This window comes from Cottoperca gobio, chromosome 24, assembly GCF_900634415.1.
Source record: "Cottoperca gobio chromosome 24, fCotGob3.1, whole genome shotgun sequence".
Lineage (NCBI taxonomy): Eukaryota > Metazoa > Chordata > Actinopteri > Perciformes > Bovichtidae > Cottoperca > Cottoperca gobio.
The window spans coordinates 19907323-19932830 of NC_041378.1; the positions used below are offsets into that span (position 1 = coordinate 19907323).

The 25508-nt window shown below is 41.4% G+C and overlaps 1 protein-coding gene across 5 annotated transcripts in view; it reads left to right on the plus strand.

The window, feature by feature from the left end:
- The window catches only part of enah (ENAH actin regulator), a 91888-nt gene that overhangs the window by 27536 nt on the left and 38844 nt on the right, over positions 1-25508 (plus strand). The window contains exon 1 of one of the 5 annotated variants that reach the window (XM_029462697.1): positions 11332-12090. The exons of 2 other annotated variants lie outside the window; for them this stretch is intronic. In XM_029462697.1, the coding sequence (XP_029318557.1) occupies positions 11999-12090 (92 nt within the window). In that variant the 5' untranslated portion in view covers positions 11332-11998. Of the gene's footprint in view, positions 1-11331; positions 12091-25508 lie in introns of those variants that run through there. 2 more of the 5 variants (XM_029462701.1, XM_029462702.1) reach the window with 2 other exon arrangements.

Here is a 25508-nt window from a genome sequence, read left to right on the forward strand (position 1 = left end):
TCTCTGTCTGTCTGTTCTCTCTCAGCTTCTCTCTTCTCTCTCTCTGTCTGTCTCTAATCTCGCTCCTCATGTCTCCTCATCCTGTCTGTCTGTCTCTCTCTCTGTCTCTCTCTGTCTGTCTGTCGGCTCTCCTGTCTCTCTCTGTCTCGTCTCTCTATCCTCGTCTGCTGTCTCGTCCTGTCTGGCCCTCGGTCTGTTCTTTCTGGTCTCTCTCTTCTGTCTCTCTCTGTCTCTCCTCTCTTCGTCACTCCTTTCGGTGTCTGTGTACTGTCGGTCTGTACGGTCAATTCTGCGGTCTCTCTCTATCTCTCTCTCTCTCTCTCTCTCTCTCTCTCTCTTCTCTCTCTACTCTCTGCTCCTCTTCTGTCTCTTTCTCTCCTCTTACTCTGTCTGTCTGCTCTGTCTGTCTCGTCTCTCTCTCTCTTTGTCTGTCCTCTTGTCTGTGTCTCCTCTCTCTTCTATCTCTTGTCTCTTGTCTCTCTCTCTCTCTCTCTCTGTCTGTCTTTCTCTGCGTCTGCTCCTGTCCTCTCTCTGTCTGCTGGTCTCTGTCATCTCTCTCTCTCTGTCGCCTCTCTGTCTGTCTTGTTCTTGTCTCTCTCTCTCCTCGCTGTCTTCCTGCCTGTTCGTCTGTTCCGTCCCCACCCCCCCACCCCCCCACTCCTCACAACCCTGTCTCTCTCTCCTTTGTCTGCTCTCTTGTCTTCTCTCTCTCTGTCATGTGTCTCTCTCTCTGTCTTCTCTCTCTCGTCTCTCCTGTCTGTCTGTTCCCCTTTTGGTTTCTCTCGGTTCTCATCCCCGTGCTCTCTCCCCGTCCGTCCCTCCGGCCTTTCGCTTGTTGGGAGCCCTCTCTGTATATCCTCCGTTGTCGGGGCTCCCCCTCCCAACAGTGCCGCGCGGGTTCCTTCCCAGTCATCCGTGTGCTGCTTGCAATCAACATAGATTTTCTGGTCTCTTGCCCAATACAGTCCAGCTGTTAATCCTCTTCCTAACGCTGGCCCCACGAATGAGTCCCCCCTGTGCACCGCAGGCTGGCCCTCATATTTGCCCCAACTCTCAGGGTGTACTCACGTTTTGGTCTCGTCTTTGTGTCTGTTGTGGTATGTATGTGTGGTGTTATGTTATATATAGATATATATAATAATTATATATTTAATATTATATATATTATACTAATTTATATATAATGATATATATATAATATATACTATATATATATCATATATTAATATTACATATTAAGACCTATACATATACACCACACAACATATATATACACATATAACCTATAATACACACATATACATATATCCTATAAACCACAATATTATCACACATAACAACACACACATAATATATCCACACACTATACTCACACCGATATAAATATACACCCATATACATACTACCATATACTAATCAAATATACATATATATATATATACACACATATAGATAATAAACATCTCTACTATAATATTATATATATATATTATATATAGTACATAATTACACTATATCTATATTATATATTACATATATACATCTACATATATATTCTCTATCATCTCTATATATAGATATCGATACTAGTCCTCATGTATATCTCTCCGCTATCTATCTCCGCTCTCTATCTGTGTGGTCTCTCTTCGTTAGTCGATTGTCTAGCTCTGTCTCTGTGTTCCTCCTCCTGTCCTCTGTGTGTCTACTGTATCCACCTTTGTGTCTCTCGCTCTGCTGTGTGTCTGTCTCTGTTGTGATCTCTGGTATATGTGGTGTCATCTCTCTGTCTCTTTGTATATATATTCCTCGGCACATGATGTGTCTCACTAATGTATCTGGGGGCGGTTGTCTCTCTATATCATGTGTACTATCTGTGTGTAGAGTCCTGTATCTTATCACATATATATATATATATATCTATATCATCGTGTGGTACTATATACATGCTATATATGTATTTTGTCTGTCTCACTCTGTGGGTAATCTCTCCCTGTATCTCTCCCCTGTCGGTCTGTCTCTGTATATGTGTGTATATATCCCATGTCTATCTATAATGTAGTCGTATATATGTGTGTGTATATATATGCTAACTGTGATTATATCTCTATCTCTCTGTGTGTCTCTCTGTATGTATCAAATATCCTTCTATCATATTGTGTAATATCTGTGTATATACTATTATATATATATGTGTATATTATACATATGTTATACTACTGTTGTATATATATAGATATGTGTGCGTACAAATGTTTTGATTTTTGTTTGCTGTTAGAAAATCTTTTTTTTTTTTACTTGGTTCTGAGGACTATTCTATTTTTTGATATAGGCTTTTGATTTTCTTAAGCTGTTAAGCAATAATTAACTAATAAAAGGCTTGTCAATATTTCCGTTGATTGTATGCATCCATAATGCATACATTTTTTGTTTTTTTAAAAAAAATGTCTGCATTAACAGAAAATAAGACCTTTATCCCATATTCTAATTTCTGAGACTCCTCTAATGTATAGATATGTGTATATGTATTAATGTGTATGGTGTATATCATGTATATTGTATGTTGTATGTTATATATGTAGTATGTAGAATATGTTGTATATATCTATTATATATATATATCGTATGTATGTATATATGTATATATAAGAGATGCTATATATTCTATATCATTATTATATATATAGATATATTTATTATCTGTATAGTAGATATGTGTCTATATATCATGGATATCCTACTATATCTCTCTGTGTTGTCTAATCTATTCTATCTCTCTATCTCTATCTATCCTCTCTTGTCTGTCTATCGCTGTATATCTCTCTATGTCTCCTCATACTCTCTGTCTGTCTATCTCTGTCCCTCTCTATCTCTCTCTCTCTGCTCTCCTCTCTCTCTCTGTCTGTCTATCATCTGCTCTATCATCTCCCTCTCATCTCTCCTCTCTCTCTCTGTCTCTCTCTGACTGTCTCCTGTCTCTCTCTCTGTCTCCTCTCCTCTCCTCTGTCTCTCTTCTCTTTCCGTCCTCTCTCTGCACTGTCTCTCTTCTCTCTGTCTCTCTCCTGTCTCGCTCTGCCTGTTGTCTCTCTCTCTCTCTCTCATCCTCTCTCCTCTCCGCTCTCTCTATGTCTCTCCTGTCTACTCTCTCTGTCCTCTCCTCTCTCTCTGTTCTCTCTCGCTGTCTCTCTCTGTCTCTCTCTCGGTTCTCCTCACCGTCTCTCGCTCTGTCCTCTCCTGTTCTCTCTATCTGGTCTCTCTCTGTCTCTTATGTCTCGTCTGTCTCTCTCTATCCTGTCCTGTCTGCTCCTATCTGTCTGTCTGTCTTCTCTGTTCTGTCTTCCTGTCTCTCTCTGTCTTCTGTCTCTCTCTCATGTCTCTCTCTGTCCTGTTCAGTCTCTCTCTGTCTGTCTGTCTCTCTCGCTCTCTCTCCCTATCTCTCTCTCCTTCTGGTCTGTCTGTCCTGTCTCTCTCTCTCTCTCTATCGATCTCTCTCTGCTCTCTCTCTTCTTTCTGTCTTTCTGTGTCCTCCCTCTGTGGGTCTCTCTCTCGGTCTCCTCTGTCGGTCTCTCTCTCTGTCCCTGTCCTTCCTCTCTATGCTTACTATATATGTCTGTCTCATATATGGGTAGATAGTGGCTCTCATCTCTGTAGGATATACTCTGACTGGCGATATATCCAGTCTTCGGTCTTCTCTGTGTCTTACTCTATCCTGTCTGTCTCGCTCTGTGTCTCTTATCTCTCTGTCTGTAGCTCTGTTGTCCTTGTCTCTCCTCTGTCCTGTCTATCGTGGCTCCTCTGTCTTCTCTGTGTCTCTCTCTGTCTGGTCATGTCTCTCTGTGTCATCTATCTTCTGTCTGTCTCGCTGTGGCTCGCTCTCTACTGCGTCTGTTGTCCTCTAGTTGGTCTCTCTCTCTCTTCTCTGTGTCTCTCTCTCTTGTCTCTGTGATCTCTCTCTTCCTGGTCTCTTGTGCTCTCCTGTCTCTCTCGTCGTCTCTGTGTCTCTCTCTCGTTCTCTGTGTGTCTCATCTCTCTCTCTGCTGTGTCTCTCTCTCTCTCTCTCTCTCTGTCTCTGTGTGTCTATCTCTCTTCTCTCTGTCCCTGTGTGTCTCTCTCTCTCTAGTCCTCTGTTTTTCGCTCTCCTCTCTCTCTCGATGTGTGTCCTCTCTCCTTCCTCTGTGTGTCCTGGTGGTCTCTCTATGTCTGTGTGGTCTCTCTCTCTCTGTATCTGTGTGCTCATCTCGGTTGTCTCTGTCTCTGTTGTCTGTCTCTGTGTCCTTCTCTCTCTTGCTTATGTGTCCTGTCTGTCCTTTCTCTCTGTGTTATCTGTAGCTATTATGTGTCCTGTGTCTATATCTCTCTATCTATATATATATGTAATGTATGTATATATATTTTCTCTTGTTATGGTAATGTATAGAATGTATGTATGTATATTATATTCTATATTATATCTACTATATATATATATATATATATATGTGTATATATATATGTAATATTCTATACTGTAATCATATATATATATATACGATACTACTACTATCTCTTATCTATATATATACTATCTTTGTATATATATGTAATTTATTATATGTGTAAGGAATGTAATATGTAGCTATAGTATCTATATATGTATATATATAATCTATGTATATATAATAATACTGTATACTATTAATATACTATATGTGGTGTGCGCTATATATATATATATATATATATATATATACATATATATACCCCTATATATATAATATACATATATATGATTATATACACATACTTCATATATACTTATAATACTATATATATCGGTATACTGTCTATATGCTTATATGTTATACTATATATATGTGATATATTACATATATCTATAGATATGCTATATGTATATGTATATCTTGATAGATTTTCATAATGTTATACTTTACTATCATATATATATAAGGTATATGTAATATATATATATATAAATGTATATATATAGATATATATCTATATTTATAGATATATATTCGTGTTATATACTATCTCATACTAAATAATATATATCTATATATAATGTGCTGTGTATATATATATAATTATATCTATCTCCTGTGTATGTGTCCTCGCTCCTCTAATATGTATCTCTCTCTCGTATCCTCTATCGTATGTCTATATATAGACACATAGATCGCTATACCACTCTCTGGGGTCTAAATCCTCTCTTCTCTCTGCCTCTCTCTCTTCTCATCTCTCTCTATTATCTCCCCCCTCTATGTGTCTCCTCTCTCGCTCTCATCTCTCCTTGTCTCTACCTCTCTCTCTCTCTCTCTCTCTCTCATCTCTCTCTCCTCTCATCCCTGTTGTTCTAGTCTCTCTCTCTCTCTCTCTCCTCCTCCTCTCTCCTCTCTCTCGTGTGGTGTGTCTCTCTTCATCTCTCTCTCGCTCTCCTCTCTCTATCTCTCTCTGTTGTGTCCTCTCTCCCCCCCTCTCTGTGTCCTCTCTCTCCTCTCTTCTACTATATATAGTTGTATTGCGTGTTATATATCCGCGATCTCTCCTATACTGTGTATATACTACCTACCTCATCCTACTCTATCGGTATCTCTATATATATTATATGTATCCTCCTCTCTCTCATGTCTCCCTTTCTCTCTCTCTCTCCTCTCTTCTCCTCTCTCTCTCCTTTCTCTCATCTCTCTCTATCATCTCCTCTCTGGTCTCTCTCTCTCTCTGTCTCATTCTCTACTCTCCTCTCTCTGTCTTTCTCTTCTCTGTCTCTCTCTCTGTCTCTCTCTCGCTCTCTCTCTATCTGTCTCTCTCTGTATCTGTCTCGCGCTCCTCTGTCCTCTTCTCTCTCTTCCTCTTGATCCTCTCTGTTCTCTCTCTCTAGTCTTCTCGCTCTGTCTCTTCTCTCTCCCTCTCTGCTCTCTGTCTATGTCCTCTCTCCTCTGTCTCTCATCTCTGTCCTCTACTGTCTCTCTCATCTCTGTTAGGTTCTCTCTCTCCTCTCTCTCTCTCTTCTGTATACTTTTCTCTCGTCCTGTAAAAATACAAAAACACAACACACAAAAAAATATCTTCTCTATCCTCTCTCTCTCTATCTATCTGTTCTGTTCTCTTCTCTCTCTCTCTCTGTCTAGCTGTTTCTGTCTCTGTCTCGATCTCTCTCCCTCGTATCTATATCTATATTCTATACTATATGTTTAATACTTGTAATATGTCTCTCTATTATCTTAGCTGTCTATAGATCATGTATACTCTGTCTATATCTATGTATAATCTATATAGATCTATATATATGCTATAATATTATATATATAGCTATATGTATCTTATCTATATACTCTATAATCTATAGTATCTGTGTCAATATAATTGTATATATCTTTACATACTATATATGTTATATATATGTATATATTATATATATATGTAATGTAAATATACTTTAATATGTATAGATATATATATATTTGTTCTATATCTATAATATACTACTGGGGGGATATATATATATATGTGTCATATAATATAATGTGTATACTATAATTCTATATCTATATATGTGTGGTATAATATATATATTATTATTTATATATGTATGTTGTATATATCTGTAGTTAATAATATTATATATATTATATATGTTAATGTTATATATATTATGTAGTATGATATATATATATATATATTTTATATTTATATTTCTAATATTATATATTATATATATTATATTTATATATAATATATTATATAATATATATCTATATATATGAAATACTAATCCATATCATATGTATATGTATTATTAATAATTGTATATAGGTTTTTTATATATATATATATGATGTTATCTATATTGTTTATACATTTATATATATATATGTGTGTATATATATACTATCTATATTATACTTATATATATATTGATATATATATCATATATATCTATATATATAATCATAGATATATAATATCTATAGTATCTGTATACTCTATACTATATATATCTGTGTTATCATTATATCGTATATCTCTATATATGTGTATATATGACTCTATATATCTCTATATATCTGTTTGTGTAGCTCTCTATCTGTGGTATCTCTCTCCTATCTATATCTCTACTATCGCTCTCGCTTCTATATCTCTACTTCCTCCTCTTTGTGTCCTTTGTGTCTCTAATCTCTCATCATCTCTATCTCTCTCCTGTGCTCTCTTCTCATCTCCTCTACTCTCTACTCTCTCTCTCCTCTGCTCTCTGATTCTCTCTCTCTCTCTCTCTCTCTCTCTCTCTCCTCTCTCTCTGTGTGTCTCGTCTCTCATCTCTCTTCTCTCTCTCTTCTCTTGTCTCTCTCGCTCTCTCTCTCTCTCTCGGTGTGGATCGCTCTCTCTCTTTGCTGTCCTCTCTCTCTGTGTGTCTACTCTCTCTCTCTGCTCTCTACTCTCTGCTCTCTCTGCTCTATTTGCTCTCTCTGCTCTCTACTCTCTGCTCTCTTCTGTCTCTCTCTCTCTCTATCCTCTGTTCTCTACGTCTTCTCTTCTCCTCTTCTCTTCTCTCGTGTTCTCTCTCTCCTGCTTGTCTCTCTCTCTCTCTCTCTCTCTCTCTCTGGTGCTCTTCTCTCTCTCTCTCTACTCTCTCCTCTCTCCTGTGTGTCTCTCTCTATCTGTGTCTCCTCTCTCTCGCTCTCTCGGTTCTCTCTCGCCTGTGTCCTCGCTCTGTGTCTGTCTCTCTCTCTCTCTTGTCTCTCCTCTCTCTCGCTCTCTCTCTCTCTCTCTCGTCCACTCTCTCTCTAACTCTCTCTCTCTCTGTGTCTCTGTGTCTCCTTTTGTCTGTACTCTCGCTCTCTCTATCTCTCTTCATCTCTCTCTCTCCTCTCTCTCTTCTATCTATCTCTGTCTATATCTGTCCTATATGTGTGTATCGATATAGATATCTCTGTATCCCAAAGAACCGGTTCGGTATTAAGCCAAACACCTGACCGGCTGGTATACCAATAAGGCAGCACTTGACTCACCAGCCTCCCATCTCTTTTTCTCTTTTTTGATGTGACGATCCAAGATGGCGGTGTGCACAAACGCAGTGGCCGTGGCTTTTAGTTTAGCTTTAGTTTTCTTTGAGACTAACTCTGCCATGTCTTGTCTCTTCACTCCATTAAACACATGATGGAGTCCCACCTCTACTGAAACGGATAACCTTCATGTTACTTAGGAATGGCCTGTCAGACACTAGAGCAGGGGTTCTCAACGGGGGCGGTAGTGCCCCCCAGGGGGTGTTCAGAGAACGCCGGTGGCGCTGGAAGCAATATTTTAGAAAGGGGGGCGTTCATGTGTTTTTGGAGGGCGTTTGTGTGTACAGCACATACCAATCATGGTATTATTTTTGTTGTGCGCGATTATTTATACTTAACTAAGAATATTGAAGGCTTGAACACTGCTTCGTCTCTTTTGTCCCTGATTGAATGTACCTCGGGTTAAATGTGCCCCTCTGACAAAACACTTGGGGCCAGGCCCCCCTAGTGAAATTGGTCTAGAACCGCCACTGAAGTTAAAGGCCAGTGTGCCTAGTTTGTGCGGACGTGCTTGCGGTGAGGCTCTCAAGCTTCATTGCAGCACGAAACATGCCAAACTGCATGAGCTGAAAGGACGAGTGCGTTTGGATAAAGTTAATGCTCTTTGGCGGAGTTTGGCCCAACAAGCAGCTCTCTCCAGAGTGTAACATACAAACATGGAAAGATAAAACAGAAAGATACATGGATGAAAAAGTTGCTTTTTTTGCACAGCATGAAAGAAAGGTGAAATTAATGGGCTGTGTCTTACATTTTTTAGCAGAGGTTATGAGTTCAATAATTAGTATGGCCCTCGAAGGATGTTGTAAAAGTTGAAATGACCCTTGATAGGAAAAAGGTTCCCCACCCCTGTTTTATAGGCTCTGCTATGTTGTTAAATCTAAGATTTGAAAGAGCGAGGCAAAGTCCTTGTATGTGTAAATTTACTTAATAATAATAATAATAATAATCCAAATTCTGAATTGATTCTGACCAGTGTTCATGCAACTTTGTGTGTTTTTAGACTTTTATTTTTATTTTGCTGAGCCATAAAGTGCTGCTTGAAAAAAATAAAACGGCGCCGCCGCCACTGCTCGACTGCATTAATGTTTTTCCAAGGATATACCATGAATAAAACTAATCTGAATTAATGGTAAAATACTAACGCTCTGGTCGGGACTTGGACCAGCAGCAGCCAAGCTGCACTCTGGCTGCTCATAGTAGCAGAGCTAACGTCTGCATCACTGCTGCTGATTCAGGCTGTGTGCGATTAAAAATATGCGGATATTTTCGCCTGAGTTTCTGAACGTTGAAGTCGACGTCGCTCCATTTATTACTTTTTTTTTTTTTTAATTACAGTTCATTTAGCTGACACTTTTGTTCAAAGCGACTTACAAACAATCTTGAGGATACAACTCCGAACAGCAAGAATCTTACAAGTACAATAGCTTCAAATAGGTGAAATCCTTTAAGTGCAGAACAATAGCTTCAAATAAGCCAAACCAAGTGCAACATACAGAAACAATAGAATACAAATTCAACTATTGAAGTGTTTAACACCGATTCAAGTTTGAATCTCAAACTTCTTACTGTTGCATTTGTTTAACACTCCTGAATAAAATGTCTTTGTTTGCTCCCTGGGTACATGGCGTATTAGAGCAATTGAAGGTAAAAACAACAAAAATATTTTTATGATATTTATTATTATTTAGAAATGTTATTATGTAACTTCAATCTCAATTTGAGTTTTTATAATAACATAATATATCAGCCTAATAATAATATAAGAATTGAAATACAAAATTAATATAATCAATATGTAATATAAATAATAAATACTAAGAATAATAATCAGAATAATAATAATAACAGAATAATAATCAACATTAAAATTCAGGGGAGACAATTAGCCTACATTTTATTTGATGGGGGGCGTTAAGGGACCTGGATAATGGATAGGGGGGCGCTGGCCCAAAGAAGGTTGAGAACCACTGGATTAGAGGCTCTACAAACTATAATTCTATTCATGTACTTAGATGCTGCTAGATCGCTCCAACACGCTAAAGTCAAAAGTTTTGAATTGAAGAAGAATATTTTGGTAGATAAAAACTTGTTCTAAATTTTGGAAATGATTCCATCTTTTTTTTGTATAAAAAGACGTTCGTTTTAGAACATTTAATGAATAGCCTACGTTTGTTTGTTACCCCCTGTGTATGACAGCTGATTTTGTCATTTCTAATAATGACAGCCAAAGCTATTATTAAAATGCAGTAAAAGACAAGCTATACGTTTCATTAACTTATATTCATGTAATTAATATACACATATCAATTAGATGGTCATCCACCAAGAAACTCCAAAAATAACTATGAGTATAATAGTTTCTAACTTTGATTTGCTGGAAGTGGAATCCTTTACGTCGGATAAGCCATTCGTTGATCGAGGTCTCTTCTCGAGCGGTGGTGGAGTGACAGTGGCACGTTGTTGTTGGGCCGATCCACGGTTTAAGTCTAGAGATGCAAGAAGAAGGAACAACATTAGGCCTGCGACTTAATAAACATTACAACTATATTTCCTCTGCTGAGCGCGAGTGATGTGTGACCAAACAAAGTTGAAGCCTACCTATTATTAAGATGTCGCACTTTACAGTTAACTGTTCCCACTTCATGTTCGTCTTCAAGCAGCCTCAGACTTTTGTTTCGTGCGTGTGCGCGGCGCAGGGAGATTGCGTGCGCGTGCGTGCCGCGGTTTCTATTTAGTTCTCCCCTCTCCTTTCTTCTGATCTGTGCGCACGTGTAGGTGTATAGGCGTTTAGTTTATTTAATAAAAGAGCCCATGTGAATGTGAAAAGTGAGTTGTGAATAAATAAATATATATTTTTTTTTTATTCAAGAAAGAAAGAAAAAAACACCTTGAATTTCAGGCTGGGCTCCGTTGGCGGGGCGTAGCGCCCTGCCAAGACAATGGTAGGGGAAACACTGTACATGATTTTACATTAAACAGCAGTAAACATCATGTTGTAATATTTGTTGAGTTCATTATTGACTTGGTGCAGCTGTGTTTTCAGAGGTCTGATGCATGACTTCTTTTCCAGTGGATTACTGAAATGGAGAGGTTAAAATAAACTGTAGTTACAAAGATGCACCACACTTAGACAGTGAATGTAAAGCATTGCAGTGAAAAGGAGAGTCCCTCCTGTCAGAGCTGTGTGTTCCTCAGATGCTGGGAAACACTCAACTAATGCTGCGCTTCGCTTCAGCATTTTTCTTTTGAAGAGTGAGAGAGATGAGTTGGGTGGGTGTATGGCGAGTAAGAAATGGAGAGAGAGAGCAAACGCGAGGAGGGTGGCACAGATGCAGACGCAGAGTGAGGAGCTGGGAGGAAGGGCGGGAGCCACCGGCAGATGAAAGAGGGAGAGATCAAGTGAGAGACAAAATATATGAGATGCATGTAGCAGAGGGAGCCAGGCGAGAGCAATAGAAGAGCCGAGCCGTGCCTGATACCGGCACGGTCATTTCCCCCTAACAGCCTCCACCACACAGCCCAGAGAGCGCAGAGCGGGCTGCTCAGGAGCCTGTTGCCTGGATACCTGCTGTCGCCACGGCGGCAGAAAGCCAGGAGTGTATGCGTTTGCTGGCTGGGGCTGCTGCCATGGGAAATACACAGCTGGCTGACCGTCTGCAGGGCTCCCCGCTTGCTCGCTGGCTGACTGGCTGACATCGCACATATGAATAAGGATGGAATCACCCTGATACTGGGGCTTTGAGAGAGGAAGTGGAAGGCTGGGAGGCGACAGGGGGACTGGCACTCTGCTTTGGATGATGAAGAAAGCTGTTTGGTAGAGAGGGAGAGAAACCGAGTGAAAGGGAAGAAGCTGGAGGAGGCGAGACCCAAAGACAGGGGAAGGCTGGTCAGGGAGGTGGGGGAGAGGAGCCGGGCTGCCTGGGTTAGTTCTGTGTGGAGCCATGCAGATCCATTCCTCTGGTCTACAGCCCAAAGCCTCTAGCTTCATCCTCAGTCAGAGATGTGTGCTGGCCTCCAGAATGGAAATCCACCGGTACGTACCTTACATAGCTTGGTTAGCATCTGTCTTTCTTTATGTCTGCTCACTTTTGATCAGAGAGCAGTCCAGGCCTAATGTCTCTGCATGCGTAGTTTAACTGAAGACAACAAACTGTTACAAACTGCATGTATCACTTTCTCACATCTGAAGGACCAATCTGATTACACCCAAGTCCCTCCGTCCTCTACAGTGGAGCATGGAAACTAGCCCAACTATCAGAGTGATGATTTTAAACCCTAAACTAGAGAAGAAGAACATTTTCCACTATGTTTTAAAGATGGTTATTCCAGAAATAAAACAACTAAATCACTTCATCACAAATGACTTTAATTTACATGAAATACAGAAAGAAAGATAATTATGCTGTTGATTTATAATACTGTTTCACTCTTTTAAATCTGTATTAACTAGATAATAGCAGTTCTATCCACATGATTAATCGTCAGAGTACCCTATTTTAAAGCTACTTGCTGAATGCATATCATATAGAGTCTTTTGGCAGTGTCTGTGAGAGGAGCATCTCCCTGTGGGCTTGGTTAGGATATAGCTAATTGCATCATTTGTACTACATTTAACAACTGTAGCATGATGTTAGGAAGAAGACACTGCTTAGTTATTGATTCAGTTTCCTGAAATGTGAGAAAACATATTTCTTAGACTCGGTGGGCCTATGTTATGTTCACTTGGAGGAAGAGAAAGATGCCATGCATTGAAAGATAATGGTTGCTTGTGAGTGTGAATCAAATGAAAAAATCCATCTCATTGTGTCCCAATGGTCTAATAGACAACTACACATCAGGAAAGCAGGCTGACATGCTGTGGGACATAACAGTGAAAACAACAAGAAGCAGAACGATCAGGGAGTGTTTCAGCACCACCCTTTCATGAAGTCAGTGATTTAGTGATTAGCTCTCTGGATGAGCTGAGCTTAGCTTGTTATTCCGGTCTGTCTGTCTTTCTGCATCAAGAGCATATTCTGTCAAGAGAGCGTGCATGTGTGTGTGCGTGCGTGCGGTTGCATTAACATCAGAAAAAACTCCCCGAACTCCACAAATTAACTTGTTCATTTCTTTGGTCAGATATTCACACTCTGTTGAGTTGTGTAATGTGCCATTACTCCACTGATGTGTCCTTACAGCAAGGCATAAATAATCACATTGAATTATTAGACTGCCATAGTTATTGTTCATGTCATTATGAATTATGACTTCACACAAAAGACGAACATAGTACTTTTTCACAGCACAGAGGGACAGTGAGGGACACACAATACCTGAACCCTGAATTGTCTCATTATTCTCACCTGTGTGTTTCCTACTGCCACATGTTTCAAGTGACATACAGCAGCAGCTCTTTCTGTCCAGTACACAGAAAACCATTCCCTACACCAGGGGTCGGGAACCTTTTTGGCTGGGACAGCCATAAAAGCCAAATATTGTTTTATGTATTTCCTTGAGGGCCATATATTGAATAAATTTGAATGCAACTTTATGCGTGCATTTTTTAAGTATAACACCGAGTACTAATAGCGGTATCAGTGTTTCATTGAACAGGTGCTTATGTTATTTATCTCATTTATGAGCACGTTTCAGTGTTTACTGCACGGGTGTCAAACTCAAGGCAATTATATCCGGCCCACGAGAAAATATCATATGTCTATCATAACTGGCCTGCCGGTTTTGGTAATTAAATCAATGCATAGCACAACCACAGGAAAAGACATTTGAGGAAGTATCTAAATGTGTGAATGAAATGAAACTGCCCCGGGACAAACTGACGGGACTGACGACAGACAGAGCCCCTGCAATGCGGTGAAAAGAGCGGATTAGTGGTGAGGATGCGGGAGAAGATGCAGCTGACGGTGTATCACTGCATCATACACCAGGAAGCGCTGTGTTGTAAAGCTCTGGAGGTGGAACATGTAATAAGCACCGTAACACAGACAGGAAACTTTATAAGAGTCAATTTAAGTCTTTTCCTGAGGAGATACATTCTGAACATGGCGGTGCGATGGCTCAGTCGAGGGAAAGTGCTGAATAGATTTTTCGAGTTGTGAGCTGCTGCCAGTTTTTGGAAAGCAAAGGGAACCACACCACAGATCTCTGGGACGATGTGAGCTGGACTGTTTGTGCGACATAATGAAGCATCTCACTGTTAAACCTCCAGCTTCAGGACCGTGTGATCATGGACATGTATGATGCAGTGAGAGCGTTCCAAGCCGAGCTGCCTGTGGGAGACTCTGATGCAGAAGGAAACTTTGGTCACTACGTGTTTCCAAACACTGACAAACCATCTCCACCGCTGTGTTCCCGACTGCGCATTCTGCTGATCAATTGAGCGCATTTGCCGACTTTGCAGCTCAGAAAACTAAAATGAACTGCTCAGCAATCCGTTTGCAGTTGACTTAAATATGTTCCATATATTTTTGCACTTTATCCAATATGTGTATCCTGTTCAATAAATGTGGACAATGTTTGGCCCTCGACGTAGTCCCAGCTTTTAATGTCTCTGTGATTGAGTTTGACACCCCTGGTCTACTGCTTGCTTTGTGCAGTTTCTCCTCGGTTTCGCAAAGGGCAGGTCTACGCCCCCTACGCACACACGTGTGAACACACCTTAACCTACAACCAGAGACAGAGCGGAGGAAAGGAGAGGGGAGAACTAAAAAAAAATCCGCTGCTAAAAGTTTTACTTTAAAATGGCACAGTATAATTATTTATTACTTGTTAATCATGTTAAAAAATGTCAGCTCAAAATTGTCTGCGAGCCATATCGCGTTATCAAAAGAGCCATAGGTTCCCAACCCCTGCCCTACACAAAGCTTCCCACAAGCCACCTATGGTTGCCCACAAGGGAGAAACATCCAATTCACATGTGAATACTTGACAACTCAAAAGAATTACATAGGTATTTTATAAAGTTTGAATCCACTGTTGTGTTCTGCTGCTTATGAAACAACCTGTACAGTTGTTCATCTGAAGGCTCCTCTTGTTTTATACTGGGAGGGCTGCTCAGTCCAGTCCAGACTCTGTGTGCTCAATGGGCCCACTGTGCCTGTGTGACTGGGAACATCCTGTAAATGTGCCAGGCTCCCAGTTAACACACAGGCTGCACCCTTCTATACACTACTGTGTGTGTGTGTGTGTGTGTGTGTGTGTGTGTGTGTGTGTGTGTGTGTGTGTGTGTGTGTGTGTGTGTGTGTGTGTGTTACAGTACGTGCATGTAACTTTTAGTGCATTTTTTCTTCCTCTTCTCTTACTTAGAATAGTTTCCAGAGAGTTGCTTCTCTATGATTGTAACTGCTGTTCTACTTAAAATTACTTATACTTCTTACCCATAAGTAAGCAATAAAAGTATCTCACATCTATTCTTTGGATTGTTTGTGACCCTTTGACAAAGTGTGCCATTGTATTTAGTGAAAGGTCACATGGGAGTGTTGAGGTTGAGCCTGCTCAATGATGCTGTTACCATGGTGCTGAACAAAGTCATTTAAAGAGAGGGGGTCCACATATGCGTGTGTGTGCCGTCTTCACTCAGTTTATGCTTCCTGTGAGGGAGGGAGGTACTCAAAGATGAAGATTGTGTGTCGGCCGACTACTCCTAAACAAGTCTGCTGCTTGAAAAGTCCAGTCAATGTTCCAAGTAATTACCAGGCAATAATGTTTTACACCATAATGACCTGCATTAGGTGACAAGGAAATAATTAGGGAACGACAAAGCAGCACTGTTGTGAAGTGGCACGGATGTTAAATGTCATTCTCTGTTACATTATACAGCACAAACATGAATCCACAGGCCTCGTGTTGAAATCTTAAGACAAGCATTTGTAAACTGTGCAGGCAAGATTACTGCTGTGTTATCAACAAACTTTCATTACCTGCACATAAACTGTGTGCTTTGACACACAGTTGAGTACTATGACAATGTGATAGCATGTGAAGAAAGTGTGGTACAGATTTTAACATCTCTAGTTGTATTGTAGGCAGTGTGTGTCATGTTTCAAATCAAGTTTTGCCATTTGTTATTTTGCCAACAACAGTTTCTCATTATATTATATAATACATATATAGTGGCTGTACAGTGTTCAGGGCTCCTATGTATTTTATGCGATGCCCTTGTCTTTTTCTTCTCCATGAGCTTTTCTCCTGGTTCTCACTGATCACTTAATGTAGCAGGTTGTCATTTTAGTCATAGTTTTGGAGCGGGGGTGTTGTGAGACCGATGAAGCACTGTACCAAATATAATGACAAGTGTAAGTCCTGATTGGAACCTGCTCAAATGATTGGCCTTCGCTCAAAGAAACCGAGCCGAGAACCATCATGTCACACGCACACGCACACTCACACTCACACGCACACTCACTGTACGGTCGCTGTGGGATGTGCTGGGTTATATATAGCCACTAGTGATGGCTTCTTTGTCACACCTCAGGGGTTTGTACTGCGATCAGGACACACACTGCTCCTCTCATGTCTGTCTGTCTGTCTGTCTGTCTGTCTGTCTGTCTGTCTGTCTGTCTGTCTGTCTGTCTGTCTGTCTGTCTCTCTGTCTGTCTCTCTGTCTGTCTCTCTGTCTCTGTCTCTGTCTGTCTCTCTGTCTCTGTCTCTCTCTCACAGTGCATGTTGGGAGTTTGTGTGTGAGTGAGACGCTGAGCGTGTGCTTTTCGATTCTTCTTTTTTGATTATTTTGTTAATAATGGGTGTTAATTCACTGGTGATAGTTTGTTTTAGTTGACTTTTGGTGTGGTGTTTGAGGTGTGTGTGGGGATTTCTCTTGCCGGTGTCTCGCCGGTCGGCGTCTGACGCCATGGTAAATGGGGAATTAGCCGAATTTCAGCCGGCTTCCCGTGTAGCGTAGGGGAGATCGGTTTAGCTGTGAGAGAAAAGGTCGGACACAGCAGTATAAAGTATGAACAGCGCCGTCATTTCGGCGTTGTCACCTGGATCAGGTGGAGAAGATGCTCTGCGTCATCGAGACAGTTATCGTGGTGAACGAGATGTTTGTGCAGGTACTGCCACTCACTCAACTCGCAACCAAAGTTATTTATAACGTCCCTCCATTCATAACTGATTAGTTTCTCAGCAGAGAGCTGTCCAGACACGGGAAAGTTGTTTTCCCGGTGAAAAACATTCTGTCTGGATGTAAATCTCAGTTGCTGAAGCACGTAGTGTCTCACCGAAGACAGCTTTATATGATTCTTAATAACCGGGATGTGGAGCTCAACCTCCGCTTCCATGTTAAAGTTAATGATTACGACGACGTGATTTTTGCCACCTCATCGGGTATGAAATGTTTTATTTGTGAGGAGGGAAAGACCGCGAGAGCCTGTCCAAGGCACGGCGCCAGCTCCGGCTGTGTCCGACCTGGTGCACAAGATATGTGGTGTTAATTTAAGTGGTGTGGAGAACGATAATGGGGGAAAAATGAAGACCACGATATCCTAGGTGAAGTAGGAGGAAGTGAGGTTGAAAAAAAAAAGGAGGGAGTAGAGGTGCAGGTAGAGGAGACAGGTGGTTTGGGAGGAGAGAAGGTAGAGGAGGCAGGTGGTTTTGGAGGAGAGGAGGTAGAGGAGGCAGGTGGTTTTGGAGGAGAGGAGGTAGAGGAGGCAGGTGGTTTGGGAGGAGAGAAGGCAGAGGAGAAAGGAGAGGTGCAGGTAAACATGGCAGAAGAAGAAAGGGTTACATGGAGTGAGCAGGTAGAGGAAGCGGAGATGGAGGAGGAAGAAGCAGCAGCAGCACTGGAGACAGCACAGCAAAAGCTTGCTACAAAACGCAGAAGATCAGAGTCAAAGAAAGCATCCAGTGATGCAAAAAACAGTAAAGTTTGGGAAGAGGGACAGATTGTGAGAAGGCAGAGTCTTAGTGAGGAAGAGTGTGTCAGACAGCAGTGATATCCCTGGTTTAAGACAGGGGTGGGCAATTAATTTTCACAAGGGGCCACATGAGCTGTGTTGGAGGGACAAATCAACAATAAATTGAACTTAATTCTGCTCAATATTAATTTTCTCCCATTATAAAAAGCAGTACATTATATATTTTGATTAGCTGCTACTGGTAATCAAAATAATAAGAATATTCTCTTACAATAAATATATGAAATTGTGGAGTGGGTCAAATAGGAAAATACTCATAGAGAAGTAATAAACAGTAAAAACATCATCATAGAACTAAATAGAAACCCCCCCGGTGAACACCCCTCCAAAGCAGTAAACACTGCAGGGGAAACACTGCATTGCATGCACAAAAAGGCCCTTGCATTGCAGTTTGACATTTAGTTCATTCATTAGTGCAGTCACATCTACAGCAAAACCAAGGTCTGCCATCCAGTCTGTGGGACGTATTTTCCTTTCTTCACACAGAAGTCTTGAATCTCAGCTCCCATACTGAGGCTGAGCCACCTGACAGCTGTGAGGTAGCCTATGTCACGATATTCAGTCTCATTTTCCTCCAAAAGTGCTACAAACTGTCTGTGATTGTAATGCTCTTACCCTGATGAAGTTAACTATTTTAGTTACAACATCAAAAACATGGTTAATTTTTAGAACTGACTTACACAACACTTCCTCATGTATAACACAATGCAAAAATAGCAATTTCTGTTCAGGGTTAATTTCTGTCACTTTATACTGCATTCTCTTCAAAAGTCCAACATTTTTCCCCGTCAGATTTGGACAACCATCCGTTGTCACGCCTGCCAGCTTGTCCAATTTCAGTCCCAACTTGTCCACATTTACCTCCGTGAACAAATCACTCCCTGTTGTTGTTCCTTTCATTGACTGCATGGCTGCCAGCTCCTCCGTCATTTTGAAGTCCTTAGTTATCCCACGTAGGAAGATGAGTAGCTGGGCAGTGTCAAGTACATCGCAGCTCTCATCCAAAGCCAAGGAAAAAAAGTCAAAGTTGACCGCTCTGTTCTGCAGCGGAAGCTCCAGTTTTCCCGCAATGTCCTCAATCCTCCTCGTTACAGTGCGTCGGGAGAGGGGCACATTCTCAAATGCCTCCCTTTTCTCCGGGCATATGAGTGCTGCAGAATCCACCGTCAGAAAACGGTTTACTTTTTCTAGCGATTTTATGGGATAAGACATAACTTGAGCTGCATCTCTGGATGTGCAATGTTTTGTAAAAAGTCCTTGTTGGTTTTGCAGTTTAGCTAGCAAAGCACCCGACTCCTTTTCCCGCTCTTCATCAGACAAGTTCTTGAACGGCGACTCAAATTGTAATCCTTGAACACAGCGACCTGCGCACCACAAACTAAGCACACGGCTTTACCTTTTGACTTCTGTAAATAAATACTTAGCAGTCCATGTCTTCTTGGCAAACGCGGCATTCTGTATCAATCTTTCTTATTTTGGCGTGAGCGGACATTTTGAGGGCTAGCCGGCCAGCATCACTTGTAGCCATTCACACGCGCGGTGCGCATACGTAACTACAAAAAGCAGCACCCTTTTCAAAATAATAGCAACTCAGTTAGAAAGGTATTCACACCATGCACGCAATACAATGGTGTTGCTTTTATTTTGAAAAGGGTGCCGTTTAAAAAAAACAAAAAACGTTTTCATATGTTATAATTTACGATTGTCCTCACGCCGTAAAATATGTTTGTAACGCAGAAGTTATCGATTGTACAGACAACGCAGATTAAACACGGAGGATGTGGAAAATGATTTCAGTGGCGCATTTTATGATCGACTTTACGTTCACACAGTTCTTTGTTCCGGATTAAAGTTATAAACGGGACAAATACCTTGAACTGATTGTGTTGAAGATGCTGAAGATGGGCGAATATGTTTAATATTTTTCCTCCTTTGGCAGCCACTTTGCTGGCACATCTTTTGCAAACTGGATACCCATTGTCGAGGATGACCCCCGATATCCGCTGCTGATTTTAATAAAATTTTCGGCAGGGGAGGTAGATCGCTATTAGTTACCGTTACAACCATAGGCATCACCTTCAGGTCTGATCACTTGAACTTAATTTTGATCAAATAAGAAGAAGAAGAAGCGACAGATTAGTCGACGATGGAATGAATCGTTAGCTGCAGCAGATTTGTTCCAGTTTTCTTGAATGCTGAGCTTTGATAGAGGTTCTATTAAAGTGCATGGCTTTACTGCAGATAGAGAGGATGATGATTAATCCACTTTCTTACTCTACTGTGTTTCCAAACGTGCACAATACCTGCAGGCCGCAGCTCAACAGGGACTTTCTCTTGTCTGTGAGGCCTCTGCTGCTGATCACTTCCATATGGGCTGCAAGCACCACACCCTAAGTGTTTACTGAATAATGAGAGGCAGAGAAAGACAGATCAAGAAAAAAGGGTTTGAGGAGAGCGAGTCAGTGAGGCAGAAAGAATCTGAAATTGAAGACATGGCTGCAGAGGGAAGATGCAGGATGTGGTGGAGATTCTGGAGTCCCTGTTTAACTCTCTCTCTTCCCCTCTCACTCTTTCTCACAGCCAGGCTCCTGCTGGATTCCACAATGCACAACATTTATATGGTTCTGCTTCATGGAATTTATCATCCTCCCCCAGTTTGGAAACAGCTAACCCTGGCCATTCAGAGCAGAGCGTCACTTTATTGTCAGATGGTTTCAAGCCAACAAGTGCAAACTTCAGAAAGCGGGTAAATTAAGAGTGAGGAAAAAGATGAAAGATTTTAATTAATCTATTCTGACCACAGCCAAAAGTGAAAGTACTTTGTATGTCAGTCTGTCGGTCTGTCCTAAGGGACACAGAGGAAATGGAAGAGGTGAAAGCAGTAGCATAGTATAAAGTAGCTGAGGCCAAGCTGACGTCTGTCGATGGTATTCAGTGTACTACTACATAAAAACATGATGGAAACAGTTATCAGTATCAATCTCAGTTACCTATTTCTGACGGTTGACTTGTTATGTAACTCTAGCCCATCAAAGCAGTGAAATGATCACAACCGCCAGCACTTAGTTATTATTATTACAGGTCATTCAACAGACGCTTTTATCCAGAGCGACTTACAGTGAAATAACTACAGGGACAGTCTCCCTTGAGCAACATGGGGTCAAGTACCTCGCTCAGGGGTACAATGGTGGTATTGAAGTCACAACAGTGTTCTATTTGTAAGCCTAGACCACTAGGCCACCACCACCCAATTAGTCGGTACCTTAGCTGAGAACAGTACCGAACGTAATGTCTGCCAAAGAACCCCCCCCCCCGTCCTGGCAGAATGTGACGTCATGGCGGTGTAGCCCCTGGAGCTTCTGTTCCTCTTTGAAGTCAGAACACTGCTTAACTATGAGCCTCATTATCAATAATGAAGGAGAAGAAAACATCTCATATCCCATCCTCTAGTCCTATTCGTCTGTCTGTCTGTCTGTGTCTGTCCTACCTTCTAAAATGGAGTGGTGTATAAGTGGAATAGCAGCAGAGAGATATCTGAGTGTGTCAAGCTGTTTAATCACCTTGAAAATAAAACTGAAAGTATAATATTGGTAGACTGTCACATACACTCTCATACACAGCCCAGAAATGCACCACATTTGTGAGCTGTATGTAGCTGTCAGCAAGGTCACAGCTCTAAAAAAGTATTTTGGGAGAAACATAGGGAAGCCCATGTACCATGTAAACGTACAAATGGAACAGACACAGTGAGAGTGGGCGGGGAATAGCAGCGGACGTGTTCAGTGGAAGAGTTAAAGATCAGATGAGGAGGGTCAACGGGACTACATTACACCAGTCAAGTACTTATTCCACCAACGTCATCTCTCTAGAGCAGCTGCAAACACACAGGGCCATGCATCAACACATAATGCACACTAATCTCAGCCATTAATGTGAATGAAAGGTAATTCTACTCTTCTATAATATATTCAGTGTCTGGCTAAGGGGAAACAAAGTAGCAGTTGTAGTAGCTCTAAACACTTTGGGATGGATTCCTCTGGCTTTCAGCTCACAGCGGTTATAAAGAAGGGGAGCACTGGGGCATTCAGCTGAATCATGCACACTTAAAATTCCGGGCCTCCATACACATGCAATCCACAGTACAGGACTGTCTCAGAAAATTAGAATATTGTGATAAAGTTCTTTATTTTCTGTAATGCAATTAAAAAAACAAAAATGTCATGCATTCTGGATTCATTACAAATCAACTGAAATATTGCAAGCCTTTTATTATTTTAATATTGCTGATTATGGCTTACAGCTTAAGAAAACTCAAAAATCCTATCTCAAAAAATTAGAATAGTTCCTCAGACCAAGTAAAAAAAAAGATTTATAACAGCAAAACAAAATCAAACATTTGAAAATGTCCATTAATGCACTCAGTACTTGGTTGGGAATCCTTTTGCACGGATTACTGCATCAATGCGGCGTGGCATGGAGGCAATCAGCCTGTGGCATTGCTGAGGTGTTATGGATGCCCAGGATGCTTCAATAGCGGCCTTTAGCTCATTAGCATTGTTGGGTCTGGTGTCTTTCAGCTTCTTCTTCACAATACCCCACATATTCTCTATGGGGTTCAGGTCAGGGGAATTGGCAGGCCAATCGAGGACAGTAATGCCATGGTCAGTACACCAGTTACTGGTGGTTTTGGCACTGTGGGCAGGTGCCAGATCATGCTGGAAAATGAATTCCTCATCTCCATAGAGCTTTTCAGCAGACGGAAGCATGTAGTGCTCTAAAATCTCTTGGTACACAGCTGCATTTACTCTGGGCTTGATGAAACACAGTGGACCAACACCAGCAGCTGACATGGCTCCCCAAACCATCGCTGACTGTGGGAACTTCACACTGGATTTCAAGCAACTTGGATTTTGCTCCTCTCCAGCCTTTCTCCAGACTCTGGCGCCTTGACTTCCAAATGAAATACAAAACTTGCTTTCATCTGAAAAGAAGACTTTGGACCACTCTGCAACTGTCCAGTGCTTCTTTTCCATAGCCCAAGTCAGACGCTTCTTCCGTTGTCTTGAGTTCAGAAGTGGCTTGACCATGGGAATACGGCTATTGTAGCCCATTTCCCGGACACGTCTGTGAACAGTGGCTTTTGATACCTGGACTCCAGCTTCAGTCCACTGTCTTTGAAGCTCCCCCAAATTCTGGAAGCGACTCTTCTTCACAATGCTGTTAAGGCTGCGGTCATCTCTCTTGGTTGTGCAGCGTTTCCTGCCACATTTCCCCCTTCCAACAGACTTTTTGTGGATGTGCTTTGAAACTGCACTCTGTGAACAGCTTGCTCTTTGAGACATTTCTTTTTGTGTCTTACCCTCCTGATGGAGGGTGTCAATGATGGTCCTCTGGACAGCAGTCAGATCAGCAGTCTTCCCCATACTTGTGATTTAGTTTACTGAACCAAGCTGAGTGTTTTTCAAGGCTCAGGAAATCCTTGCAGGTGTTTCGAGTTAACTAGACGATTCAAGTGATTCGTTGAACACCCTACTAGTATACTTTTTCATGATATTCTAATATTTAGAGATAGGATATTTGAGTTTTCTTAAGCTGTATGCCATAATCAGCAATATTAAAATAATAAAAGGCTTGCAATATTTCAGTTGATTTGTAATGAATCCAGAATGTATGACATTTTTGTTTTTTTAATTGCATTACAGAAAATAAAGAACTTTATCACAATATTCTAATTTTCTGAGACAGTCCTGTACATTCACCACACAAAGATGTAGAGTTGTGGGGAAGCTCTGTTAAAGCATTGCAGGCAGAAGCTGCGGTGTCTGCAATGGTCCTGAATGTTTTCCATGGTATGAGAACATCTAATCTGACCAAAGTGACCAGTCAACAAAACATGCAGCTATGCAATCAATCATTTTTACTGCTTGGATGTGCTTGTATAAAGTGCCCTCTTTGTTGGGATGCATGTAATTAAACCAGAGTGTAGAGGATTTTGTGGGGTGTAAAATCATACGTTTCTACCTACTGTAGGCTCACATCTGCATCTCTGGAGCCAGGGGTTCAGTTTGCCTGTTTACAGCCAACAGCACATTTAAAGCTCCCTTCACCTGCTCATCAAGTATTAGTGGATTGGTTTGAGTCTGAAAGTGCAGGCTGGACGGAAATGTATATATATACTGTAAATAATGTATATATTTAAATATCAGCTTTATCATAGTACATGCATCAAAGTACTATGCCCCTGTAAAAAAAGTCCCCCCATAGGTCCCCTCATCACTACAGTGATAAACCACTCCCTCCAGTCTGGTCATGTTCCATCCCCTTTAAAAACTGCTGTCATCAAACCACTACTCAAAAAACCCACTTTAGACCCAGATGTCCTTGCCAACTACAGACTCATCTCCAACCTGCCATTTATATCCAAGGTGCTGGAAAAAGTAGTTGCCACTCAGATTCAGGACCATCTCAACTTCAATAACCTCTTTGAAAAATTCAGTCTGGTTTTCGCCCTGGCCACAGTACAGAAACTGCCCTGGTTAGGGTCACCAATGATCTGCTGATGACAGCTGACGCCAGATCTCCATCGCTCCTCATCCTCCTTGATCTAACTGCAGCATTTGATACCGTTGATCATGACATCCTCCTCAACCGTCTTCACTCCACAATCGGACTCTCTCACTCGGCCTAAACTGGTTCACCTCATATCTCAATGGGAGGACTGAGCATGTCACCTTGGGAGTATCAAAATCACAAACACACTCTGTCACCTGTGGTGTCCCTCAAGGATCTGTCCTGGGCCCCACTCTTTTCACCATCTACATGTCCCCCCTTGGTCGTGTCATCAACCGGCATGGAATATCGTTCCATTGCTATGCGGATGACACACAACTCTACACCAGAACTAACCCTACCCCCTCTGCACCTCTGCCATCATCCACATTAACCACCTGCCTGGAGGAGATAGAGGCGTGGATGAAGCACAATTTCCTCTAATTAAACAGCTCTAAAACCGAAGCCCTTCTAGTTGGCACCCCATATCAGATCCAGTCCTCCTCCATAACCTGCATCACCTTCTCCGGTCAGAACATTCCACTCTCATCAACAGTCACCAATCTGGGTGTTAAAATGGATCCTCACATGACCTTTTGAGGCCCACATCAGACAAACATGCAAGAACTCCTTCTACCACCTCAAGAATATTGCCAAACTCCGCCCCACACTCTCTGTCAGATGTCTATGCATTTGTCTCCTCCTGACTTGACTACTGCAACGCAGTTCTCATCGGGATTCCTAGCAAAAACATCCAGAAGCTGCAATACATCCAGAACAGCGCTGCTAGGATCCTGATAAGAGTGCGAAAGTACAAACACATCACACCCATCCTCAAATCACTGCACGGCTCCCTGTCTCAGGATTGATTATAAAATCTCTCTTTATACCCATCAGTGCATTCACGGAAATGCTCCATCCTACCTCAGAGAACTGCTCACCCCACAAACCTCCACAAGAAACCTCCGTTCTGTAAAGGCTAACCTCCTCC